At 45.1% G+C, this 23,069-nt stretch overlaps 1 protein-coding gene across 1 annotated transcript in view; it reads left to right on the top strand.

The window, feature by feature from the left end:
- Nucleotides 1-23,069, top strand: part of LOC138948331 (uncharacterized) — a 322,492-nt gene that overhangs the window by 202,370 nt on the left and 97,053 nt on the right. The window contains exons 18-22 of the mRNA XM_070319840.1: nt 3,913-4,002; nt 8,256-8,357; nt 14,289-14,369; nt 19,622-19,702; nt 20,043-20,123. Of these exons, the coding sequence (XP_070175941.1) occupies nt 3,913-4,002; nt 8,256-8,357; nt 14,289-14,369; nt 19,622-19,702; nt 20,043-20,123 (435 nt within the window). The remainder of the gene's footprint in view (nt 1-3,912; nt 4,003-8,255; nt 8,358-14,288; nt 14,370-19,621; nt 19,703-20,042; nt 20,124-23,069) is intronic.

Here is a 23,069-nt window from a genome sequence, read left to right as displayed (position 1 = left end):
CACTGTCACACAGCACACACCTGCCCACTGTCACACAGCACACACCTGCCCACTGTCACACAGCACACACCTGCCCACTGTCACACAGCACACACCTGCCCACTGTCACACAGCACACACCTGCCCACTGTCACACAGCACACACCTGCCCACTGTCACACTGCACACACCTGCCCACTGTCACACAGCACACACCTGCCCACTGTCACACAGCACACACCTGCCCACTGTCACACAGCACACACCTGCCCACTGTCACACAGCACACACCTGCCCACTGTCACACAGCACACACCTGCCCACTGTCACACAGCACACACCTGCCCACTGTCACACAGCACACACCTGCCCACTGTCACACAGCACACACCTGCCCACTGTCACACAGCACACACCTGCCCACTGTCACACAGCACACACCTGCCCACTGTCACACAGCACACACCTGCCCACTGTCACACAGCACACACCTGCCCACTGTCACACAGCACACACCTGCCCACTGTCACACAGCACACACCTGCCCACTGTCACACAGCACACACCTGCCCACTGTCACACAGCACACACCTGCCCACTGTCACACAGCACACACCTGCCCACTGTCACACAGCACACACCTGCCCACTGTCACACAGCACACACCTGCCCACTGTCACACAGCACACACCTGCCCACTGTCACACAGCACACACCTGCCCACTGTCACACAGCACACACCTGCCCACTGTCACACAGCACACACCTGCCCACTGTCACACAGCACACACCTGCCCACTGTCACACAGCACACACCTGCCCACTGTCACACAGCACACACCTGCCCACTGTCACACAGCACACACCTGCCCACTGTCACACAGCACACACCTGCCCACTGTCACACAGCACACACCTGCCCACTGTCACACAGCACACACCTGCCCACTGTCACACAGCACACACCTGCCCACTGTCACACAGCACACACCTGCCCACTGTCACACAGCACACACCTGCCCACTGTCACACAGCACACACCTGCCCACTGTCACACAGCACACACCTGCCCACTGTCACACAGCACACACCTGCCCACTGTCACACAGCACACACCTGCCCACTGTCACACAGCACACACCTGCCCACTGTCACACAGCACACACCTGCCCACTGTCACACAGCACACACCTGCCCACTGTCACACAGCACACACCTGCCCACTGTCACACAGCACACACCTGCCCACTGTCACACAGCACACACCTGCCCACTGTCACACAGCACACACCTGCCCACTGTCACACAGCACACACCTGCCCACTGTGACACAGCACACACCTGCCCACTGTCACACAGCACACACCTGCCCACTGTCACACTGCACACACCTGCCCACTGTCACACAGCACACACCTGCCCACTGTCACACAGCACACACCTGCCCACTGTCACACAGCACACACCTGCCCACTGTCACACAGCACGCACCTGCCCACTGTCACACAGCACGCACCTGCCCTCTGTCACACAGCACACACCTGCCCACTGTCACACAGCACACACCTGCCCACTGTCACACAGCACACACCTGCCCCCTGTCACACAGCACACACCTGCCCACTGTCACACAGCACACACCTGCCCACTGTCACACAGCACACACCTGCCCACTGTCACACAGCACACACCTGCCCACTGTCACACAGCACACACCTGTCACACAGCACACACCTGCCCCCTGTCACACAGCACACACCTGCCCCCTGTCACACAGCACACACCTGCCCACTGTCACACAGCACACACCTGCCCCCTGTCACACAGCACACACCTGCCCCCTGTCACACAGCACACACCTGCCCACTGTCACACAGCACACACCTGCCCACTGTCACACAGCACACACCTGCCCCCTGTCACACAGCACACACCTGCCCCCTGTCACACAGCACACACCTGCCCACTGTCACACAGCACACACCTGCCCACTGTCACACAGCACACACCTGCCCACTGTCACACAGCACACACCTGCCCACTGTCACACAGCACACACCTGCCCACTGTCACACAGCACACACCTGCCCACTGTCACACTGCACACACCTGCCCACTGTCACACAGCACACACCTGCCCACTGTCACACAGCACACACCTGCCCACTGTCACACATCACACACCTGCCCCCTGTCACACAGCACACACCTGCCCACTGTCACACAGCACACACCTGCCCACTGTCACACAGCACACACCTGCCCACTGTCACACAGCACACACCTGTCACACAGCACACACCTGCCCCCTGTCACACTGCACACACCTGCCCACTGTCACACAGCACACACCTGCCCACTGTCACACAGCACACACCTGCCCACTGTCACACAGCACACACCTGCCCACTGTCACACAGCACACACCTGCCCACTGTCACACAGCACACACCTGCCCACTGTCACACAGCACACACCTGCCCACTGTCACACAGCACACACCTGCCCACTGTCACACTGCACACACCTGCCCACTGTCACACAGCACACACCTGTCACACAGCACACACCTGCCCACTGTCACACAGCACACACCTGCCCACTGTCACACAGCACACACCTGCCCACTGTCACACAGCACACACCTGTCACACAGCACACACCTGCCCTCTGTCACACTGCACACACCTGCCCACTGTCACACAGCACACACCTGCCCACTGTCACACAGCACACACCTGTCACACAGCACACACCTGCCCACTGTCACACAGCACACACCTGCCCACTGTCACACAGCACACACCTGCCCACTGTCACACAGCACACACCTGCCCACTGTCACACAGCACACACCTGCCCACTGTCACACAGCACACACCTGCCCACTGTCACACAGCACACACCTGCCCACTGTCACACAGCACACACCTGCCCACTGTCACACAGCACACACCTGCCCACTGTCACACAGCACACACCTGCCCACTGTCACACTGCACACACCTGCCCACTGTCACACAGCACACACCTGCCCACTGTCACACAGCACACACCTGCCCACTGTCACACAGCACACACCTGCCCACTGTCACACAGCACACACCTGCCCACTGTCACACAGCACACACCTGCCCACTGTCACACTGCACACACCTGCCCACTGTCACACAGCACACACCTGCCCACTGTCACACTGCAAGCATAACCACGTGCGAGAGTGTCAACTCAGAGGTGTGTTGTGCTGTGATGTCACAGACAGCAGACGACGAAACCACTGTAGCTGAACTGGCAGCAACCGACCGAGAGTTTGAACCAGAGGACGTTTACGACCTAGCCTCCAACTGCTCAAAGAACGCTCAACTGAAATCAAAACTGTTAAACAAAAAGAGAAATCGCGCCCTCTTAAAAGTAGTTTGTGAGAGAAAAGGTGGAAAGAAGACGCTGATTGCAGGGGGAGACGACTACGTCCTGACATATGACCACGAAACAGCACAGACATCGTCATTCCGACAAGAGGAGGAAACGCCCCCGTGTGTCCGGCGCCTGGCCCAAGTCGACCGCAACGCCTTTCAAGAAGAAATCGACCACATAACTGCTGACCTTCATGTTGTGTCGACACTGATACAGTGCTACCTCCGTGCCATGCCAGACTGACTCTTCTAACTAAACTTCAGGCAGTGTTGCAAAATGCCATAACAAAAACCGCGAACTGTCATTTCCTGACTTAGCATCTGAGTCAGACGCGTCAAGAACGATGCATTATTCTGTTTTCTTCTCAAGAAAATCGCGGAGTTCGACTACCCCCTACCCCCTCCCTCCCCCTTTGAAATGAACCGTGTGTGTTTATTCAATAAAATGTCTTACGTCTCTGGTTTTCTCTCTGTTAACTGTAACAATGCCAGTAGCATGACTCTGATTGTCCGCTTTCAGGAACCAAGCCGGGCATAGCTTGCAGTTTGACAGAAGCACTGTGCATAACGGGCGCTAGTTGTGAGGACAGAGGTCTGGGACCAGTTTGCAGTGAGTAGAGTTGGAGTCGGCCACACACTGTATTATACTTGTGGGAACTGAACACCAAACGACATTTTGTCTGTTTATGTAAAAGTCCATTTGGTTGCGCTTGGGGCGTCGGCCTATTTTATTCATTTACAAAAGAAAACAGTCAGTATTGTGATCGCATGTTCCTTCTGAGTTTCGTTGGTGGCACGTACAGAGCACTTGAGGTGGCACGTACGTACCCATGTTTTCAATGGGTTGGGCTCTTTTCTTGCTATTTTCTCCCACAATCTCTTTACCTATTTCATCGCCAAAGCAATCAATTAACTCGAACGAGGCTGCAGTTTTAACTTATATATCAATCATGATGAAATAATGAATAACCAAGAAGGTATTGGCCAGAAAAGTAAGACATCTTTTTTCCCGAAAGTTAGAGCGTAATCAGCGGCCGCACAAACGTACAGGACAATAAATGGTAGTGACTGTTGTACCACTGGCAAGTCACAACTGTTGTACCACTGGTAAGTCACAACTGTTGTACCACCGGCAAGTCACAACTGTTGTACCACCGGCAAGTCACAACTGTTGTACCACCGGCAAGTCACAACTGTTGTACCACTGGCAAGTCACAACTGTTGTACCACTGGCAAGTCACAACTGTTGTACCACTGGCAAGTCACAACTGTTGTACCACTGGCAAGTCACAACTGTTGTACCACTGGCAAGTCACAACTGTTGTACCACTGGCAAGTCACAACTGTTGTACCACTGGCAAGTCACAACTGTTGTACCACTGGCAAGTCACAACTGTTGTACCACTGGCAAGTCACAACTGTTGTACCACTGGCAAGTCACAACTGTTGTACCACCGGCAAGTCACAACTGTTGTACCACTGGCAAGTCACAACTGTTGTACCACTGGCAAGTCACAACTGTTGTACCACTGGCAAGTCACAACTGTTGTACCACTGGCAAGTCACAACTGTTGTACCACTGGCAAGTCACAACTGTTGTACATCTACTTATGTACTTTTTTGCAAATCATACTGATTGTGTTTTCTGCATCAAAAAGCAAGAAGAGGGTGCACGATGTGGAATAGTGTGAGGAATGAGCAATCTTAGGCCGTCCGGTCACCGTCCGAAGACAAAAACCTTATAGCTGAGGTTATCTCGGATGTTTTTGAAGATAGAGCTCTGAAACTTTGCACACTTCTAGGGTTTCATGATCTCCCGACAGGACCTTAGTTTGGTTGACCCTTGTCAAATTTGGGTCCCAACGGTGTCATGTTTGGTTCCTAAAATGTAAACATTTAGGTTATCACTGTGAGGTTGCACTGTAAATAATCTTATGTTGTTGTAGTATTTTTTCCCCCATGATTGTACAGCGCTTTGAGCAGGGTTAAACTCTGGATACATGCGCTTCATAAATTAATATGAGGCATTATTATTTAAGTTATTGAGACATCCCAGTGTACTAAGGGATTTATAGAGCAAATCTCGAAAATAATTATTGAACCCAGCGCTATGCGCTTCGTTCAATAATGAATTTTCTCGATTTGCTCTATAAATCCCTTAGTGCACTGGGATTGTTTCAATAACGATATTGTCAGTACCGCCAGAGAAAAAAGAAGATTCAAAACGCACATTTTGCTACGTGCATTTGGATAGGTATAACTGTGTGGTCAGGTCGTGTAAGATCTACTTTTGTGTGGGCTGTCTCAAGTGTGTCGTGCTTTCGTCACACGCAAACTCTTGTTTTAATTTCTGTTGGTAAATTCCAGTGTAGCGTAAAGCTAAAAGGTGATGATCTTTCATAGAGACCTCATTTGAACTGGGAGAAAGGACTGTGCTCTTAGTTATTTGCGATTCGAAACCTCCAGTCGAGCTTCGACGGATTGACTGTGCAGAGTGATGCCCCTTGAATTGACTCCAATGACTGGTCGACGGTAAGCACATTTTCAAAATAAATGTGGTGTGTTTCTCGTGTTGTATCTACACTCATCGGGGAGTCTGGTACTAAATATGAACGGTAAGAATGCTCTGATTCCTACACGTATTAGATCCCCATCGTTTTATCGTTCACATTTGCCCAACATGTTAATTTGCTGAGCGGGGTTTATGTCGTCTGCTAGGCTGAGGCAATCGAACCACTGCAGTCTCATTTCAAAAACAAAAATTGCTCGTCACGTTGCACTGAGTCTGCACGCATGAGACAGGCTGGTAATAAATCTTATACATGGTAAGAACGTTCTGAACCCCACACTTTTTCGATTCCGATTGTTGTTGCCTTGAAATAATAATTCGAACTGATGCAGTCGCATTTCAGTGTAGTCTGCTACGTATGACAAGAGTCGATCGAGTCAGTCGACTTCCAAATGCTGGTCTAGCTGGTGCGTTATCGGAATAACACTTGTGTTTTCTGTTAGCCGCTGGGAATTTTATACTAACTCATCATTTGGTAAGGTTGATACTAAGCTACATGCCACTAACACGGCATATGAGAAGAATCTATGCAAGTCGAAAATAAGATGAGACACAGCGGCTTCTATTTTTAGATCAGTGGGCTTTACTGTGGCACAGGCACATGCAATCTGTCAGAAAAAATCCACTTCTGCTTTAATTGAGCTGCATGAAATTTAGGGCGGAAGAATACGCTCTGTGGAAAAGTTGGAGTTGTAAGCGCATCGCCATTAGCCAATCAACTGGTTCACATCAGTCATGTGACACCAGTACTTACTGACAATTATTATTATTATGTTTTGTAGGTATTGGAGATCTTCAGACATGACACGCATTAAGTTTGTTTTGGTCAAAGTTTAAGGTCACACCATGAAAATGTGTGCTGGAGAAGATTAATCACTATTATCGCATTTTTACTGATTACATGACAAAAACTGCTGTTGTCATTGGTCAACTAGGAACTGTATATCAATTGACATCGCGAAGGAAGTTCCCAGCGAATTTGATATCGTGCAGGAAGTAGTTTATCAATTTTAATTTTGAAGAATAAAATCTCACCTGAAGGAAACAAATGTCTCCCTTTTTTTTAAATCTCGGCTTACGCCTCGATCTGATATGATTTCAGCTTTCTCGACATTCAGACTGATAAATGTTGATATCACAGTCAAATCTAACGATAACTAATACTAAACATATCCAGTGAGCTATAACAAGGAAACAAGTATCCACTTCATCAAACTATGATGCAGGCAGGGCCATCCCTTCTTTAAAAGCACGTGACAGCGTCTGGTCGGGGCTAAAAAGGGTCACTTTACCTCGACTGCTGTGAGGATATTACAGCATCAATGTGAATAATTCTTATGTGTCGAAATAAAGCTATCTTTATACTTTTGAACATATTTGTTTTGATGTGTAAAAGGCTTTGATGTTGGTAGTTTGAGAGTTTTGCTTAATATGAGTAAAGCGCATTTTTCTTTCCGTGGCGAGATTTGGAAAACGTGTGTCGCACACCTTGATTTTAAATGCCTCGTTCAACTCCTCAAGGCGTTTATTTTCCCCTGTTAACTGATCTCAATATGTCATGGCTCAAACGAAAGTTGATTGAAGGTAGAAGCACGTTGTATCAATCAGGTTTTTGTAACTTGATTGTTCGCATTCATACATTTAAGTCACAAAGAGATTATGTTTTAATTCTAAATGATGCTACTTTGTCATTAGTTTATGCAATCCTGACGGATACCTTGTAAGAGTAGAATGCCCGCTCTTTAATTTGGTATGCCCTGTGTCTTAGTCACTTTTTCTGCGCAGCCACCGTAGACAGAGATAGACAACAACACCCAAAATATAACACGTCTTTTTGACCTAAAAAAAAAAAGAGGAAGTGTGGCCGTCTGCAAGCCAAGCTCCGTGTTAGTCGACTGGAGCTGGAGAAGACGGCGATCTTCATCTCCCGAGCCGGACTGCAAGCCAAGCTCCGTGTTAGTCGACTGGAGCTGGAGAAGACGGCGATCTTCATCTCCCGAGCCGGACTGAATGTGTAGCGCCAGCCAACGCCAAGAAGAAAAAGAAGAAGACACAAAATGTCCAACCTGTTTCATTACTTCCAAGCAGCATAGGCCATAGCTGAGCTTTGCCACCGATTTGAAACCTCAGATAATACAGTTCAAGCAAATCCCGCGCAGTGACGATTTATGTTAGTGCACACTAAGGCGAAGCATTCCTTTGCCTATCTGTTGTGACGCAAATACTGAACCAACAAGATTTGCGGTTCCATTGTGACGTCCTCTTCAGAAAATTCCGTTGCGGTTTTTTTTCAGGGGTGAACACTGGAAAGCCTTGCGACAGTAGTGACGATCAATGCAACATGGCCGCCGTCTGTGTTGACACCACCCTCAACAACCAAACCACAACACTCTGTGGTGAGTCGTGGGTATACTATTTTCTACAGATATCTCTCCCACCCCACCCGTCTCTCTCTCTCTCTCTCTCTCTCTCTCTCTCTCTCTCTCTCTCTCTCTCTCTCTCTCTCTCTCTCTCTCTCAATGCTATGCTTGTCTATCCAGTAACTCTCTCTCTCTCTCTCTCTCTCTCTCTCTCTCTCTCTCTCTCTCTCTCTCTCTCTCTCTCTCTCTCAATGCTATGCTTGTCTATCCAGTAACTCTCTCTCTCTCTCTCTCTCTCTCTCTCTCTCTCTCTCTCTCTCTCTCTCAATGCTATGCTTGTCTATCCAGTAACTCTCTCTCTCTCTCTCTCTCTCTCTCTCTCTCTCTCTCTCTCTCTCTCTCTCTCTCTCGCAATGCTATGCTTGTCCATCCAGTAAAAACAACAAATATGGTCATTGCAACCAGACAAAAACACCGAATTTCTCCACTCAAACTTAATCTTACTATTGGTACGCAATCAGTTGAACAAGTTCAACAACATCGCGTTTTAGGGGTAATTGTTGATTGTGAAATCAAGTGGTAGGCACAATTACAATGTGTATGCTCTTCATGCCTTATCTTCATCATCATTATCGCTCCCATGGGGTCGCCTTCACGCGGCGGGAGCGTTTAAACATAGCTACCCCACCCCTTTACTTCTCTTCTTTTGTCTTATTTCTGCCTTACCAGTCCTTTCACCTATATTTCCTTCCAAAAAAATCTCCCTACTATTCCCTGCAGTTTTCCAATTCTTTTCTTGTTGTCTTATTTCTACCTGACTGGATCCATCACCTTTATTTCACTTACCAAAAGTCTTCTTTTCCACATCCTTATTTCTCTGCACCCCGCATGTCGTAAGAAGCGACTAACGGATTCTGTTTCTCCTTTTACCCTTGTTAAGTGGTTCTTGTATAGAATATAGTCAATGTTTGTAAAGATTTTAGTCAAGTAGTATGTAAGAAATGTTTAGTCCTTTGTACTGGAAACTTGACCGGCACGGTTGGCCTAGTGGTAAGGCGTCCGCCCCGTGATCGGGAGGTCGTGGGTTCGAACCCCGGCCGGGTCATACCTAAGACTTTAAAATTGGCAATCTAGTGGCTGCTCCGCCTGGCGTCTGGCATTATGGGGTTAGTGCTAGGACTGGTTGGTCCGGTGTCAGAATAATGTGACTGGGTGAGACATAAAGCCTGTGCTGCGACTTCTGTCTTGTGTGTGGCGCACGTTAAATGTCCAAGCAGTACCGCCCTGATATGGCCCTTCGTGGTCGGCTGGGCGTTAAGCAAACAAACAAACAAACAAACAAACTGGAAACTTGCATTCTCCCAGTAAGGTCATATTGTACTACGTTGCAAGCCCCTGGAGCAATTTTTTGAGTCACTTGAGAAAAAGTGACTCTATGTAATCGGTCAGTGTTAGTCTGTCCGGCCGAATGTGGTCTTCAGGCATCCCGGAGCAGACACTTCTCTTTTGTGGTTCATCATCACAAACCAGTTTAACACCTTTGGTATCTGCAAGCCAGAACGAAAGTTGGTGCAGCACACGTTATGGTAGACTATGTCACTGGCAAAGCAGTCCTGCACAAACTCTACTTTGGCTCTAACTTTCAGCGCCCAGGAATCTGCTCTACTCTCACACTTTTCCAGCACCGTCTGCTGGAACTGCAAAGTACTAACAGGCACACGTTGTATAGTTCTCTTGTTCAGTCTTGTGTCTCCTTTATCACAGAACAAGCGATGTGACTGTATATCCAAATTCGTCGCGATATAACCTTCGTGGTTGAAAACGAGGTTAAACACCAAATAAAGAAAGAAAGAAAGTATATCCAAATCATTTGGCCTTGAGCACCGCCGTTTTCGAGGTGAAGGCTCACCCTCCGCTCCTTTCAACTTTTCCTGCACAGCTTTCTTGTGCGTATAAGAACTAGGACAGCGTCTGTGCACCGAGTCCCCTGCCACTGCGTCAACTGCATCCCCAAGTTCTTTACTGACAGAGTTAATTGAGTTGCTGCCTTTTTCTGTCAACGTCACTTTCTCTGGGGAGGTCGCACGTACATCTGAGAAAACTGGGTCTCGAAAGGGCGGAAGGTATAATCGGGGGATGGGGGGTCTTAAAGGGGAGGGAGTCTTCTATTGGGTAGGATGGTTAGGGGAGATGATAAGGGAGGGAGTCTTCTATTGGGTAGGATGGTTAGAGGAGGGGTAAGAAGGGAGGGAGTCTTCTATCGGATGGGGAGGGGGGATGTTCTTAAAGGTATGGTAGTACGTCTTGTTTTGGGGGAGAGAGGGATGGTCTTAAAGGTATGGTAGTACGTCTTGTTTTGGGGTAGAGAGGGAGGGTCTTAAAGGTATAGTAGTACGTCTTGTTTTGGGGGAGAGAGGGATGGTCTTAAAGGTATGGTAGTACGTCTTGTTTTGGGGGAGAGAAGGAGGGTCTTAAAGGTATAGTAGTACGTCTTGTTTTGGGGGAGAGAGGGATGGTCTTAAAGGTATGGTAGTACGTCTTGTTTTGGGGGAGAGAGGGATGGTCTTAAAGGTATAGTAGTACGTCTTGCTTTGGGGGAGAGAGGGAGGGTCTTAAAGGTATAGTAGTACGTCTTGTTTTTGGGGAGAGAGGGAGGGTCTTAACGGTATAGTAGTACGTCTTGTTTTGGGGGAGAGAGGGATGGTCTTAAAGGTATGGTAGTACGTCTTGTTTTGGGGGAGAGAGGGAGGGTCTTAAAGGTATAGTAGTAATTCTTGTTTTGGGGGAGAGAGGGAGGGTCTTAACGGTATAGTAGTACGTCTTGTTTTGGTGGAGAGAGGGATGGTCTTAAAGGTATAGTAGTACGTCTTGTTTTGGTAAAGAGAGGGATGGTCTTAAAGGTATAGTAGTACGTCTTGTTTTGGGGGAGAGAGGGAGGGTCTTAAAGGCATAGTAGTACGTCTTGTTTTGGGGGAGAGAGGGATGGTCTTAAAGGTATAGTAGTACGTCTTGTTTTGGGGGAGAGAGGGATGGTCTTAAAGGTATAGTAGTACGTCTTGTTTTGGGGGAGAGAGGGAGGGTCTTAACGGTATAGTAGTACGTCTTGTTTTGGGGGAGAGAGGGAGGGTCTTAAAGGTATAGTAGTACGTCTTGTTTTGGTGGAGAAAGGGAGAGTCTTAAAGGTATAGTAGTACGTCTTGTTTTGGTGGAGAAAGGGAGAGTCTTAAAGGTATAGTAGTACGTCTTGTTTTGGTGGAGAGAGGGAGGGTCTTAAAGGTATGGTAGTACGTCTTGTTTTGGGGGAGAGAGGGATGGTCCTAAAGGTATAGTAGTACGTCTTGTTTTGGGGGAGAGAGGGATGGTCTTAAAGGTATAGTAGTACGTCTTGTTTTGGTGGAGAAAGGGAGGGTCTTAAAGGTATGGTAGTACGTCTTGTTTTGGGGGAGAGAGGGATGGTCTTAAAGGTATAGTAGTACGTCTTGTTTTGGTGGAGAGAGGGAGGGTCTTAAAGGAATGGTAGTACGTCTTGTTTTGGGGGAGAGAGGGATGGTCTTAAAGGTATAGTAGTACGTCTTGTTTTGGTAAAGAGAGGGATGGTCTTAAAGGTATAGTAGTACGTCTTGTTTTGGGGGAGAGAGGGTTGGTCTTAAAGGTATAGTAGTACGTCTTGTTTTGGGGAGAGAGGGATGGTCTTAAAGGTATAGCAGTACGTCTTATTTTGGTGGAGAGAGGGATGGTCTTAAAGGTATAGTAGTACGTCTTGTTTTGGGGGAGAGAGGGAGGGTCTTAAAGGTATGGTAGTACGTCTTGTTTTGGGGGAGAGAGGGAGGGTCTTAAAGGTATAGTAGTACGTCTTGTTTTGGTGGAGAGAGGGATGGTCTTAAAGGTATAGTAGTACGTCTTGTTTTGGGGGAGAGAGGGAGGGACTTAAAGGTATAGTAGTACGTCTTGTTTTGGGTGAGAGAGGGAGGGTCTTAAAGGTATAGTAGTACGTCTTGTTTTGGGGGAGAGAGGGAGGGTCTTAACGGTATAGTAGTACGTCTTGTTTTGGTGGAGAGAGGGAGGGTCTTAAAGGTATGGTAGTACGTCTTGTTTTGGGGGAGAGAGGGATGGTCCTAAAGGTATAGTAGTACGTCTTGTTTTGGGGGAGAGAGGGATGGTCTTAAAGGTATAGTAGTACGTCTTGTTTTGGTGGAGAAAGGGAGGGTCTTAAAGGTATGGTAGTACGTCTTGTTTTGGGGGAGAGAGGGATGGTCTTAAAGGTATAGTAGTACGTCTTGTTTTGGTGGAGAGAGGGGTCTTAAAGGAATGGTAGTACGTCTTGTTTTGGGGGAGAGAGGGAGGGTCTTAAAGGTATAGTAGTACGTCTTGTTTTGGGGGAGAGAGGGATGGTCTTAAAGGTATAGTAGTACGTCTTGTTTTGGTGGAGAAAGGGAGGGTCTTAAAGGTATGGTAGTACGTCTTGTTTTGGGGGAGAGAGGGAGGGTCTTAACGGTATGGTAGTACGTCTTGTTTTGGTGGAGAGAGGGATGGTCTTAAAGGTATAGTAGTACGTCTTGTTTTGGGGGAGAGAGGGAGGGACTTAAAGGTATAGTAGTACGTCTTGTTTTGGGTGAGAGAGGGAGGGTCTTAAAGGTATAGTAGTACGTCTTGTTTTGGGGGAGAGAGGGAGGGACTTAAAGGTATGGTAGTACGTCTTGTTTTGGGGGAGGGTGTTAAAAGGAAGGTTCCACCGTAGTGGGAAATGACGAAGGAGAGTCGTGTAAGCATTTGTTTATCTTGTTTTTCCTTTTCACAGTCTCTGTCTTCTCTGTTTACATCTCTGTCTTGTCCTTTTAGACTCACAGATCCAATGAGCAAGGCACTGTAAAGTGGCAGCCTAATCCATGTACTGAAACAGTACCGAACTGAAACTGTGGTATCATGCAGTCGCAGTCGACGTCACAGTTATAATTACAGTATGGGGTATAAGGTGTTTGCAGACTTACACAGGGAGTGTATTACTTTCCATGGGTTAGAGTGAATGTGCTGAAGGTCTAGGATTCTCGCCAGGCACTCCTGGTTAGGCTGAAACTATAATTATATAAATAATTGTGAGAAGATATCAAGTGTCTATGTTATAACCACGTGTCTATCTGTAGAAGACATTTAGTTTTATACTGGCGTGTTTATGTATCTGCAGTTAGTATTGTTTTCATATAGCCACGCGTCTTTCTGTTGAAGACACTTAAGGTTTACATGGACGTGAATGTCTATCTGCAGATGGTTGTTTTCACATAGCCCCGTGTCTGTCTGTAGAATACGTTTAACGTTCGCACGTGTATGTGTATCTACAAATACTATTGTATTCCTATGGCAACGTGTCCGTCTCTAGAAGATATTTTGTGTTTACACTGACGTGTATGTCTGTCTGCAGATAATAATATGTCTCTGTAGCCACGTGTCTGTTAAGGGCCAGTCCAACCTGCGTTATGCAGACGGCAACACTTACGTAATGCCTTATGAATCTCTTATGCAGCGCCTTGTGAGTGGGCTTACAATAAAATCATAAGATTAGAAATCGCTATATTCCTTATAATCTTTTCATAGTGAGAGCGAGTCGACAAATCAGGAGAGGCCAGGCGGTGACGCCGTCCGCTCTCAACAAGATGTCGGACTTCGATTCATTTTTCTTTCTCGCAATTTTGCGATTTTGACTTTATGTAGAAGTCATGAAGCACTCCGGTCCGAATACTTTTTGTGTTTAAATGTTCAAGAATAAGTATAAGGACACTGTATGATAGATGGCTACTCTGAGGCATTCCGTACGTCGTGCGGAGCCAAGTTGAACCGTGATTTGGAAATTTCATATCCTAGTGTGGCCACTCGGCAAAATTCGGGGTTATGAAATATTTCAAAATGCATCAGCCGTAAACGTAACGCTGATGTGACCATTACTAAAATGGAGCACACGTGTGTTATTTGCAGCAGCGCGACCTGGTCAGTCGTGCGACGGAACCAACTCAGGGCTGTGTGAACCCAACTCCGTGTGTGAACAAGGGGAGTGCAGTGAGTATATCTGTCTTTTCATGAAAACAGAGAGTGCCGTGAGTTTATCTGTCTTTTGATGAAAACAGGGAGTGCAGTGAGTATGTCTTTTCGTGAAAACAGGGAGTGCAGTGAGTTTATCTGTCTTTTCATGAAAGCAGGGAGTGCAGTGAGTATATCTGTATTTTTATGAAAACAGGGAGTGCAGTGAGTATGTCTTTTCGTGAAAACAGGGAGTGCAGTGTGTATATCTGTCTTTTCATGAAAACAGGGAGAGTGCAGTGTGAGTATGTCTGTCTTTTTGACTCACCTGAGTAATGGCTGAGTCTTAGTACTCATCCGTGTCCGTCCTTGTGAAGCCGTCCGGCCGGCCGTGGACAAAAAAAACCTTAACGTTGAGGTTATCTCGGATGTTGTTCAAGGTATCCCTTTGAAACTTTGCACACTTTTTAGGGTTTGATAATCTCAGGAAGTGACCTGAGCGGGGCCACAGCGGAGTTATGTTCGTTTCATAAAAACTTAATGTTGACTAACTGAAATTAGGGGCTCATTATTCGTTAGGTCAAAATGCTTTATTGGAAATGATTTTACATATAATATAAAAGAGGGGGAAAATGGGGGAGTGTAGGGACTTGAGGTTATCTCGGATGTTTTTGAAGCAAGAGCTTTGAAACTTTGCACACGTCTAGGGTTTGATATCCCCCGACCTGACCTTCAGGTCACAGGCCTAGGGGGTCATTTTCCATTCAGAATAACTTAGCATTGACGTTATCTCAGGCGTCATTGAAGCTACAGCTTTGAAACTTTGCACACTTGAAAGGATTTGATAATCTGACAACATGACCGTAGTTCGGTTGACCCCCGTCAGATTTTGGGGTCAAAGTCGGGTCATGTTCGTTAAATCTTCATCTTGAAGTTTTCTTAATTAGTGTGGTGGCAAAAGCCTCTAATTTTCACACAATTGTAGGTGTTGACAATGAGCAGACAGGCCCAACGGTTGGCTTGTTTTCTTCACATTTCAGAGTCAAAGCATGTTTTCTGGAGAAGATTTTAGCCCCTGAAAATATCCACTGAGCTATCGAGAAAATAAGTCTTGAGGTCATCAGGCTATATGATGTCATTGTTTGATTTGGTCACAGCTTAGTGTCTTGTGTATTTTATTATTGGCTAGAGTATTGGTGATGACATCATGTTATGATATCATAGTGTCTGAAATGAGGTCACTTTATGATGTCATAGCGTCTGAAATGAGGTCACTTTATGATGTCATAGTGTCTGAAATGAGGGCAAGAACGTACACATAATTATTTTGTCTTGGCCGGCCCCAACTCAGTTTGGTCAAGAAAATTGGTAATTACGAGGTATGATCCAGAAACATTATCAACTGCGATTATAAACGTCTCAGGTCACTGATCATAAAAAGTAATGTATCATTTAAAATGTCAAAAAGTTTACTGGTGTACCTCTCAGAGAGGACGTCATTATGTTACTTTTGGGTTGTGTTTCAAAACGGGGTCTCTTGTCAAGCACCATGAAAACCTCCACTTCTTTGAAAGATTGTAGCTGGGTGGTTGTATACAAATGAAATGTCTACAAAGCTGATGGAAGTTGCATGAATCAAAGCTGCTCCATATCCCACAATCTGACAAAAGAAAAGGGAAATCAGAACTGGGAAAAAGGGGAATAACTCTGACAAGCCAAACAGACTCCCGAAGAGCGCTGCCAACGAGAATAATGTAGCCGCTATGTCAAAACTTAAGAAGTATTATTAAAACTGGTACTTTCCACCATAAAGAGCAAGACTTAAACTTTCAAATGGAACAGTCTGGGAATGTCTACACAGCTGCGCAGCTAAATTTCCCCTGTGTTCCCTGCCAACGCGCGATTTAGAGCCATTTTGAAAAAAATATTAAAAATCAACAACACAAGATAACCTTACATACCTTATGTTTTTGCAAAGTTTGAAACTTACTCTTTTAGAAAATATATGAAACATTTGAAAGTACATACCTTTTGTTGTCTTCATATCCACGCAAAATATCCAATTTGAAGCAAAACAAAAAAACTTTCTACGTCATGGGTTCATCATACACAATGTCATGATCGACACTTGCATTGCCCGAATCATCACCCAAATGATCGTCCATTGGCACAAAATCGTCACCAGAATCTAAAATATCATCTCCACTATCATCATCACTGAGGTCAAGATCAGAACCGTACTGAATAACACGTTCTAGCACTCTTTTCAAGTTACTACGTCTCAGCAGAACGATCCGCCATCTTGGAAAAGTCAAAACACGTGGGTCGCACACCGTCAACAAAATTTTTATTAATCCCAACAATTTAAGGGAAGGAACTGTTTACAGTGAATGGTACCACTGTAGACAGATAGAAGTTCATTGCAGGGGTTGTTTCCCTTGGTCAGCAGGACCGTTTACACCGTTAAAAATTCGTGATATCCGTCGGAACTCAAGTGCCGGCACGCAGCCAACGCTAAACACAGGTGTCGGAATTCCAGTTCCGACGCGCAGCGAATGAGTTAAGGATCTACCACGTGACTTGCTGTAAAATGGTCCGGGGTGAAACCGGCCTTTGTCTTTTAAGTGGCGGTTTGAGAAAGTAGTTGGCTAATTTGTTGACTCACGTTACACCAGGTCGGTAAATTATCCTTGTTTTGATTCAAATTTGTCTTCTAAATTTACTTTTTGGAAGGTGTATTAGGGGAAGTTTCTTGGCTCAGACTGCACCAGTTTGCTTCATTTTCCTTGTTTTTATGAAACAATTTCCGGGGGGACATGCCCCCGGACTCCCCTAGGAGGTTCAAACGCTTTGCGTCCTCAACTAAACGCTTCGTTCGTCGAATTATCCCTAACATATTTTTTGGAACCCCCCCCCCCCCCCCCTAAAAATGATGTGATCCGCCCATGGTTGCCTCATTACCTGGTAGGGTAATTGACAAAGCAACAAGTTCCTCTTGCATGCGATCTGCTCAACCGTTTTAAACCCAGTAGACCCAAATTTGTGATTGCCGTAGTCACTCATTATGAGACTTTGGTTTCCGTCTACTTTATCGCCAGGAGTCCTGATTTGGCCGCTGGACCCAAAAAGCAACATCTAACTAACTAACTAACTTTATCGCCAGAGCAGTCAGCGAAACCCAGATTGAGCTTCGCCTTCATGAAAATGCAAGTCTTCACAAACGAAGGGCCGTAACTCCATTCCTAAATATCCAAAGTATCCCATTTGTGCCTCACACATTCTTTGGACCTGATTACACCCCTTGTGATTGCTGGTTATACACTCTTTGTAAATCAGACTTTTTGTCAAGAAGCAAAACTGCTGTTAAATCAGAGCTCAAAAGCAACCCCAAATAAGGCCATCTTAAGGCCTCTTCTGATTGGCTCGGGCACTTGTGACTTCACTTGATTTAGGTGAAGAGTAGTTCTAACCACTATGTAATTTGGGCCAGATCCGCTAAACAGTCTCGGCGAAAATCACATTTGATCATTTTGTTTGGATCATACCTGGTATTATGGTTCTTGTAAAATAACATAAATAAAAGGGTTGAATATTTAAATTGATTTATACAGGTCAAAGTAGGATCAAGTCGAATGTGAGCGTTCTCTTGAACATTATTTAATGAAGCTGGAACGGCAGTTTTTAATCGAAAAAAAATATTACGTGGTTGTTGTTTTTTTTAAGTTTGTGTTTTGTTCAGATGTAGTAGATTCCTCTGTTTAAACCTACAAAACCATGGGAAAATCAAGTATTATAATAGAAGAAGTCTGAAAATGGGAATAAAACTTACAGAGGTTATGAACAGAATAATTTTTTGAAAAAAACAGGGTCTTGAAACGTGGAGGCTCTTGGGGGTCTTAGAAGGGATGTCGAGTCTTCTATCAGATTGGGTAAGAAGGGAGGAAGTCTTCTATCAGGTTGGGTAAGTAGGGAGGTAGTCTTCTATCAGGTTGGGTAAGTAGGGAGGAAGTCTTCTATCAGGTTGGGTAAGTAGGGAGGTAGTCTTCTATCAGGTTGGGTAAGTAGGGAGGAAGTCTTCTATCAGGTTGGGTAAGTAGGGAGGAAGTCTTCTATCAGGTTGGGTAAGTAGGGAGGAAGTCTTCTATCAGGTTGGGTAAGTAGGGAGGTAGTCTTCTATCAGGTTGGGTAAGTAGGGAGGAAGTCTTCTATCAGATTGGGTAAGAAGGGAGGAAGTCTTCTATCAGATTGGGTAAGAAGGGAGGAAGTCTTCTATCAGATTGGGTAAGAAGGGAGGAAGTCTTCTATCAGATTGGGTAAGAAGGGAGGAAGTCTTCTATCAGATTGGGTAAGAAGGGAGGAAGTCTTCTATTGGGGGGTCTTAAAAGAAGGGAGGGGGGGGGTGGAGGTTCGAGGGCGAGTCTTGTAAGCATTTGCTTTTCTTGTTGTGAAAACAGGGAGTGCAGTGAGTGTGTCTGTCTTTTTATGAAAACAGGGAGTGCAGCGTGAGAATGTAAGCTGAATGTGAAAACTGGGAGTACATTTTTTGGTCAGCCTTTTTTCAACAACAGAAGCTGTTGTTGGTATGTGTGCTTTCTTTTTGTAAAAAGAGAGTGCAACGTGTCTGCAGTGCTAAATGTGAAAAAGGGATTGCAGTGAGTATGTATTGTGTGTGATAATGTCATTGCTTTGTGCGAAAGGAGGGTGCAGTTGGTATTGTTCTGTTGGTGTAAGAACAGGGAGTGCATGTGATGTGAAAACGGAAGGTTCAGTAATTGTGTCTTTATGCAGGCTTGTTTCTTGGCGTCAATATTATTTTACCATTTGTCTTTACGCAAAGATGTTTAGTTTCTTCAGTGTTTGCCATGTGTCTTTACGCAAAGATGTTTAGTTTCTTCAGTGTTTGCCATGTGTCTTTACGCAAAGATGTTTAGTTTCTTCAGTGTTTGCCATGTGTCTTTACGCAAAGATGTTTAGTTTCTTCAGTGTTTGCCATGTGTCTTTACGCAAAGATGTTTAGTTTCTTCAGTGTTTGCCATGTGTCTTTACGCAAAGATGTTTAGTTTCTTCAGTGTTTGCCATGTGTCTTTACGCAGACATGTTTATTGTCTTCAGTGTGTCATGTGTCTTTACGCAGACATGTTTCTTGTCGTCAGGGTGGTCAATTCTTTCTGTCCTCTTCGTTCCCACTGCGATGTGTGCAACACTGTTTGCTGGTTCTTGTAATATTGCGGGTTCAGCAGAAGCAAACTGTGTACAGGTATTGTTATGTGATGGCCGTCTTCTTATTCTAGAGCTGAAGCTGTTAACGAGCTGTGCTGGAGACCTGAGCGCTTTGTGCAAGGCTGGGACCACGTGTGATAATGGCACATGCAGTAAGTGCAGCAGTCACCTGTCCCTTTCTTCTGCATGCATTTCAGTGTGTATACATGTACGGCGGGCCGTGAACGCTTAAACTTCATGTACAGGTTTTCTGGGTTGAGTTTGACGCTAAAGGTTTGAAACTTGACCCATTGTGTTTGATACCATTTTGTAGGTGTAGACTGCTTGTATTGTTAATAAATATGTGGGCCATTCATAATGTGCGCACTGTAGCTGTAATGTGTGGGCCACTAAAACTGGGCAAACTGTAGCTGTAATGTGTGGGCCACTAAAACTGTGCGCACTGTAGCTGTAATGTGTTTGCCACTAAAACTGAACAAACTGTGCTTGCAGAAGTAACTTTACATGCCGGGTGCACTGAGGACAACCAGTGTGACACCAACACAACGTGCGATGTGGTGCTGAAAAAGTGCTGTGAGTATTTTGACGTTTCGTGCACCGTTATGACAGTTGTATGTACAGATTGCCCCGTTATGACAGTTGTATGTACAGATTGCCCCGTTATGACAGTTGTATGTACAGATTGCCCCTGAATGCATACACATTGTCCACAACAATCAAACCTCTGTGGACATGTATAAACAGATTGTCTTGTGTGTTAACACATTGACAACAGCAGTCCAACCTCTGTGGACATATATAAACAGATTGTCTTGTGTGTTAACAATAACAATAACAATAACAGCACTTTATTGTCCATTAAAATATTACATAAAAATGGAAATTTTTCTTCGGCACACCCTGTCTGCCTGTAAACGATTATAACAACAATTGTATAGGACGACACACATAAAACATAAAACATAAAAGGGATACAATCAAATATGATATTGCACTATGTAAATTTACCCTCTCATATCACAGGAGTTGGGTTTCACAGCCGAGTAATCACATTACAAATATTTCCCACACACCTTCACATGTACACATTGTTTGTTTTTTCCCAGCCGACCAGCCTCTACGTGATGCGAGAAGAATTTAAAATGGTGACTGCAGAAGGCAGGAATGACTTTTTAAACTGGTTTTTGCGTGCCAAAACACATTGACAACAGCAGTCAAACCTCTGTGGACATGTATAAACAGATTGTCTTGTGTGTTAACACATTGACAACAGCAGTCCAACCTCTGTGGACATGTATAAACAGATTGTCTTGTGTGTTAACACATTGACAACAGCAGTCCAACCTCTGTGGACATGTATAAACAGATTGTCTTGTGTGTTAACACATTGACAACAGCAGTCAAACCTCTGTGGACATGTATAAACAGATTGTCTTGTGTGTTAACACATTGACAACAGCAGTCCAACCTCTGTGGACATGTATAAACAGATTGTCTTGTGTGTTAACACATTGACAACAGCAGTCCAACCTCTCTGGACATGTATAAACAGATTGTCTTGTGTGTTAACACATTGACAACAGCAGTCCAACCTCTCTGGACATGTATAAACAGATTGTCTTGTGTGTTAACACATTGACAACAGCAGTCCAACCTCTGTGGACATGTATACACAGATTGTCTTGTGTGTTAACACATTGACAACAGCAGTCCAACCTCTGTGGACATGTATAAACAGATTGTCTTGTGTGTTAACACATTGACAACAGCAGTCCAACCTCTGTGGACATGTATAAACAGATTGTCTTGTGTGTTAACACATTGACAACAGCAGTCCAACCTCTGTGGACATGTATAAACAGATTGTGTTGTGTGTTAACACATTGACAACAGCAGTCAAACCTCTGTGGACATGTATAAGCAGATTGTCTTGTGTGTTAACACATTGACAACAGCAGTCCAACTTCTGTGGACATGTATAAACAGATTGTCTTGTGTGTTAACACATTGACAACAGCAGTCCAACCTCTGTGGACATGTATAAACAGATTGTCTTGTGTGTTAACACATTGACAACAGCAGTCCAACCTCTGTGGACATGTATAAACAGATTGTCTTGTGTGTTAACACATTGACAACAGCAGTCCAACCTCTGTGGACATGTATAAACAGATTGTCTTGTGTGTTAACACATTGACAACAGCAGTCCAACCTCTGTGGACATGTATAAACAGATTGTCTTGTGTGTTAACACATTGACAACAGCAGTCCAACCTCTGTGGACATGTATAAACAGATTGTCTTGTGTGTTAACACATTGACAACAGCAGTCCAACCTCTGTGGACATGTATAAACAGATTGTCTTGTGTGTTAACACATTGACAACAGCAGTCCAACCTCTGTGGACATGTATAAACAGATTGTCTTGTGTGTTAACACATTGACAACAGCAGTCCAACCTCTGTGGACATGTATAAACAGATTGTCTTGTGTGTTAACACATTGACAACAGCAGTCCAACCTCTGTGGACATGTATAAACAGATTGTCTTGTGTGTTAACACATTGACAACAGCAGTCCAACCTCTGTGGACATGTATAAACAGATTGTCTTGTGTGTTAACACATTGACAACAGCAGTCCAACCTCTGTGGACATGTATAAACAGATTGTCTTGTGTGTTAACACATTGACAACAGCAGTCCAACCTCTGTGGACATGTATAAACAGATTGTCTTGTGTGTTAACACATTGACAACAGCAGTCCAACCTCTGTGGACATGTATAAACAGATTGTCTTGTGTGTTAACACATTGACAACAGCAGTCCAACCTCTGTGGACATGTATAAACAGATTGTCTTGTGTGTTAACACATTGACAACAGCAGTCCAACCTCTGTGGACATGTATAAACAGATTGTCTTGTGTGTTAACACATTGACAACAGCAGTCCAACCTCTGTGGACATGTATAAACAGATTGTCTTGTGTGTTAACACATTGACAACAGCAGTCCAACCTCTGTGGACATGTATAAACAGATTGTCTTGTGTGTTAACACATTGACAACAGCAGTCCAACCTCTGTGGACATGTATAAACAGATTGTCTTGTGTGTTAACACATTGACAACAGCAGTCCAACCTCTGTGGACATGTATAAACAGATTGTCTTGTGTGTTAACACATTGACAACAGCAGTCCAACCTCTGTGGACATGTATAAACAGATTGTCTTGTGTGTTAACACATTGACAACAGCAGTCCAACCTCTGTGGACATGTATAAACAGATTGTCTTGTGTGTTAACACATTGACAACAGCAGTCCAACCTCTCTGGACATGTATAAACAGATTGTCTTGTGTGTTAACACATTGACAACAGCAGTCCAACCTCTCTGGACATGTATAAACAGATTGTCTTGTGTGTTAACACATTGACAACAGCAGTCCAACCTCTGTGGACATGTATAAACAGATTGTTTTGTGTGTTAACACATTGACAACAGCAGTCCAACCTCTG

This window comes from Littorina saxatilis, linkage group LG15 (assembly GCF_037325665.1).
Source record: "Littorina saxatilis isolate snail1 linkage group LG15, US_GU_Lsax_2.0, whole genome shotgun sequence".
Lineage (NCBI taxonomy): Eukaryota > Metazoa > Mollusca > Gastropoda > Littorinimorpha > Littorinidae > Littorina > Littorina saxatilis.
The sequence above is the reverse complement of the archived record's forward strand: the minus strand, read 5'-3'. Positions and strand labels throughout refer to the sequence as shown.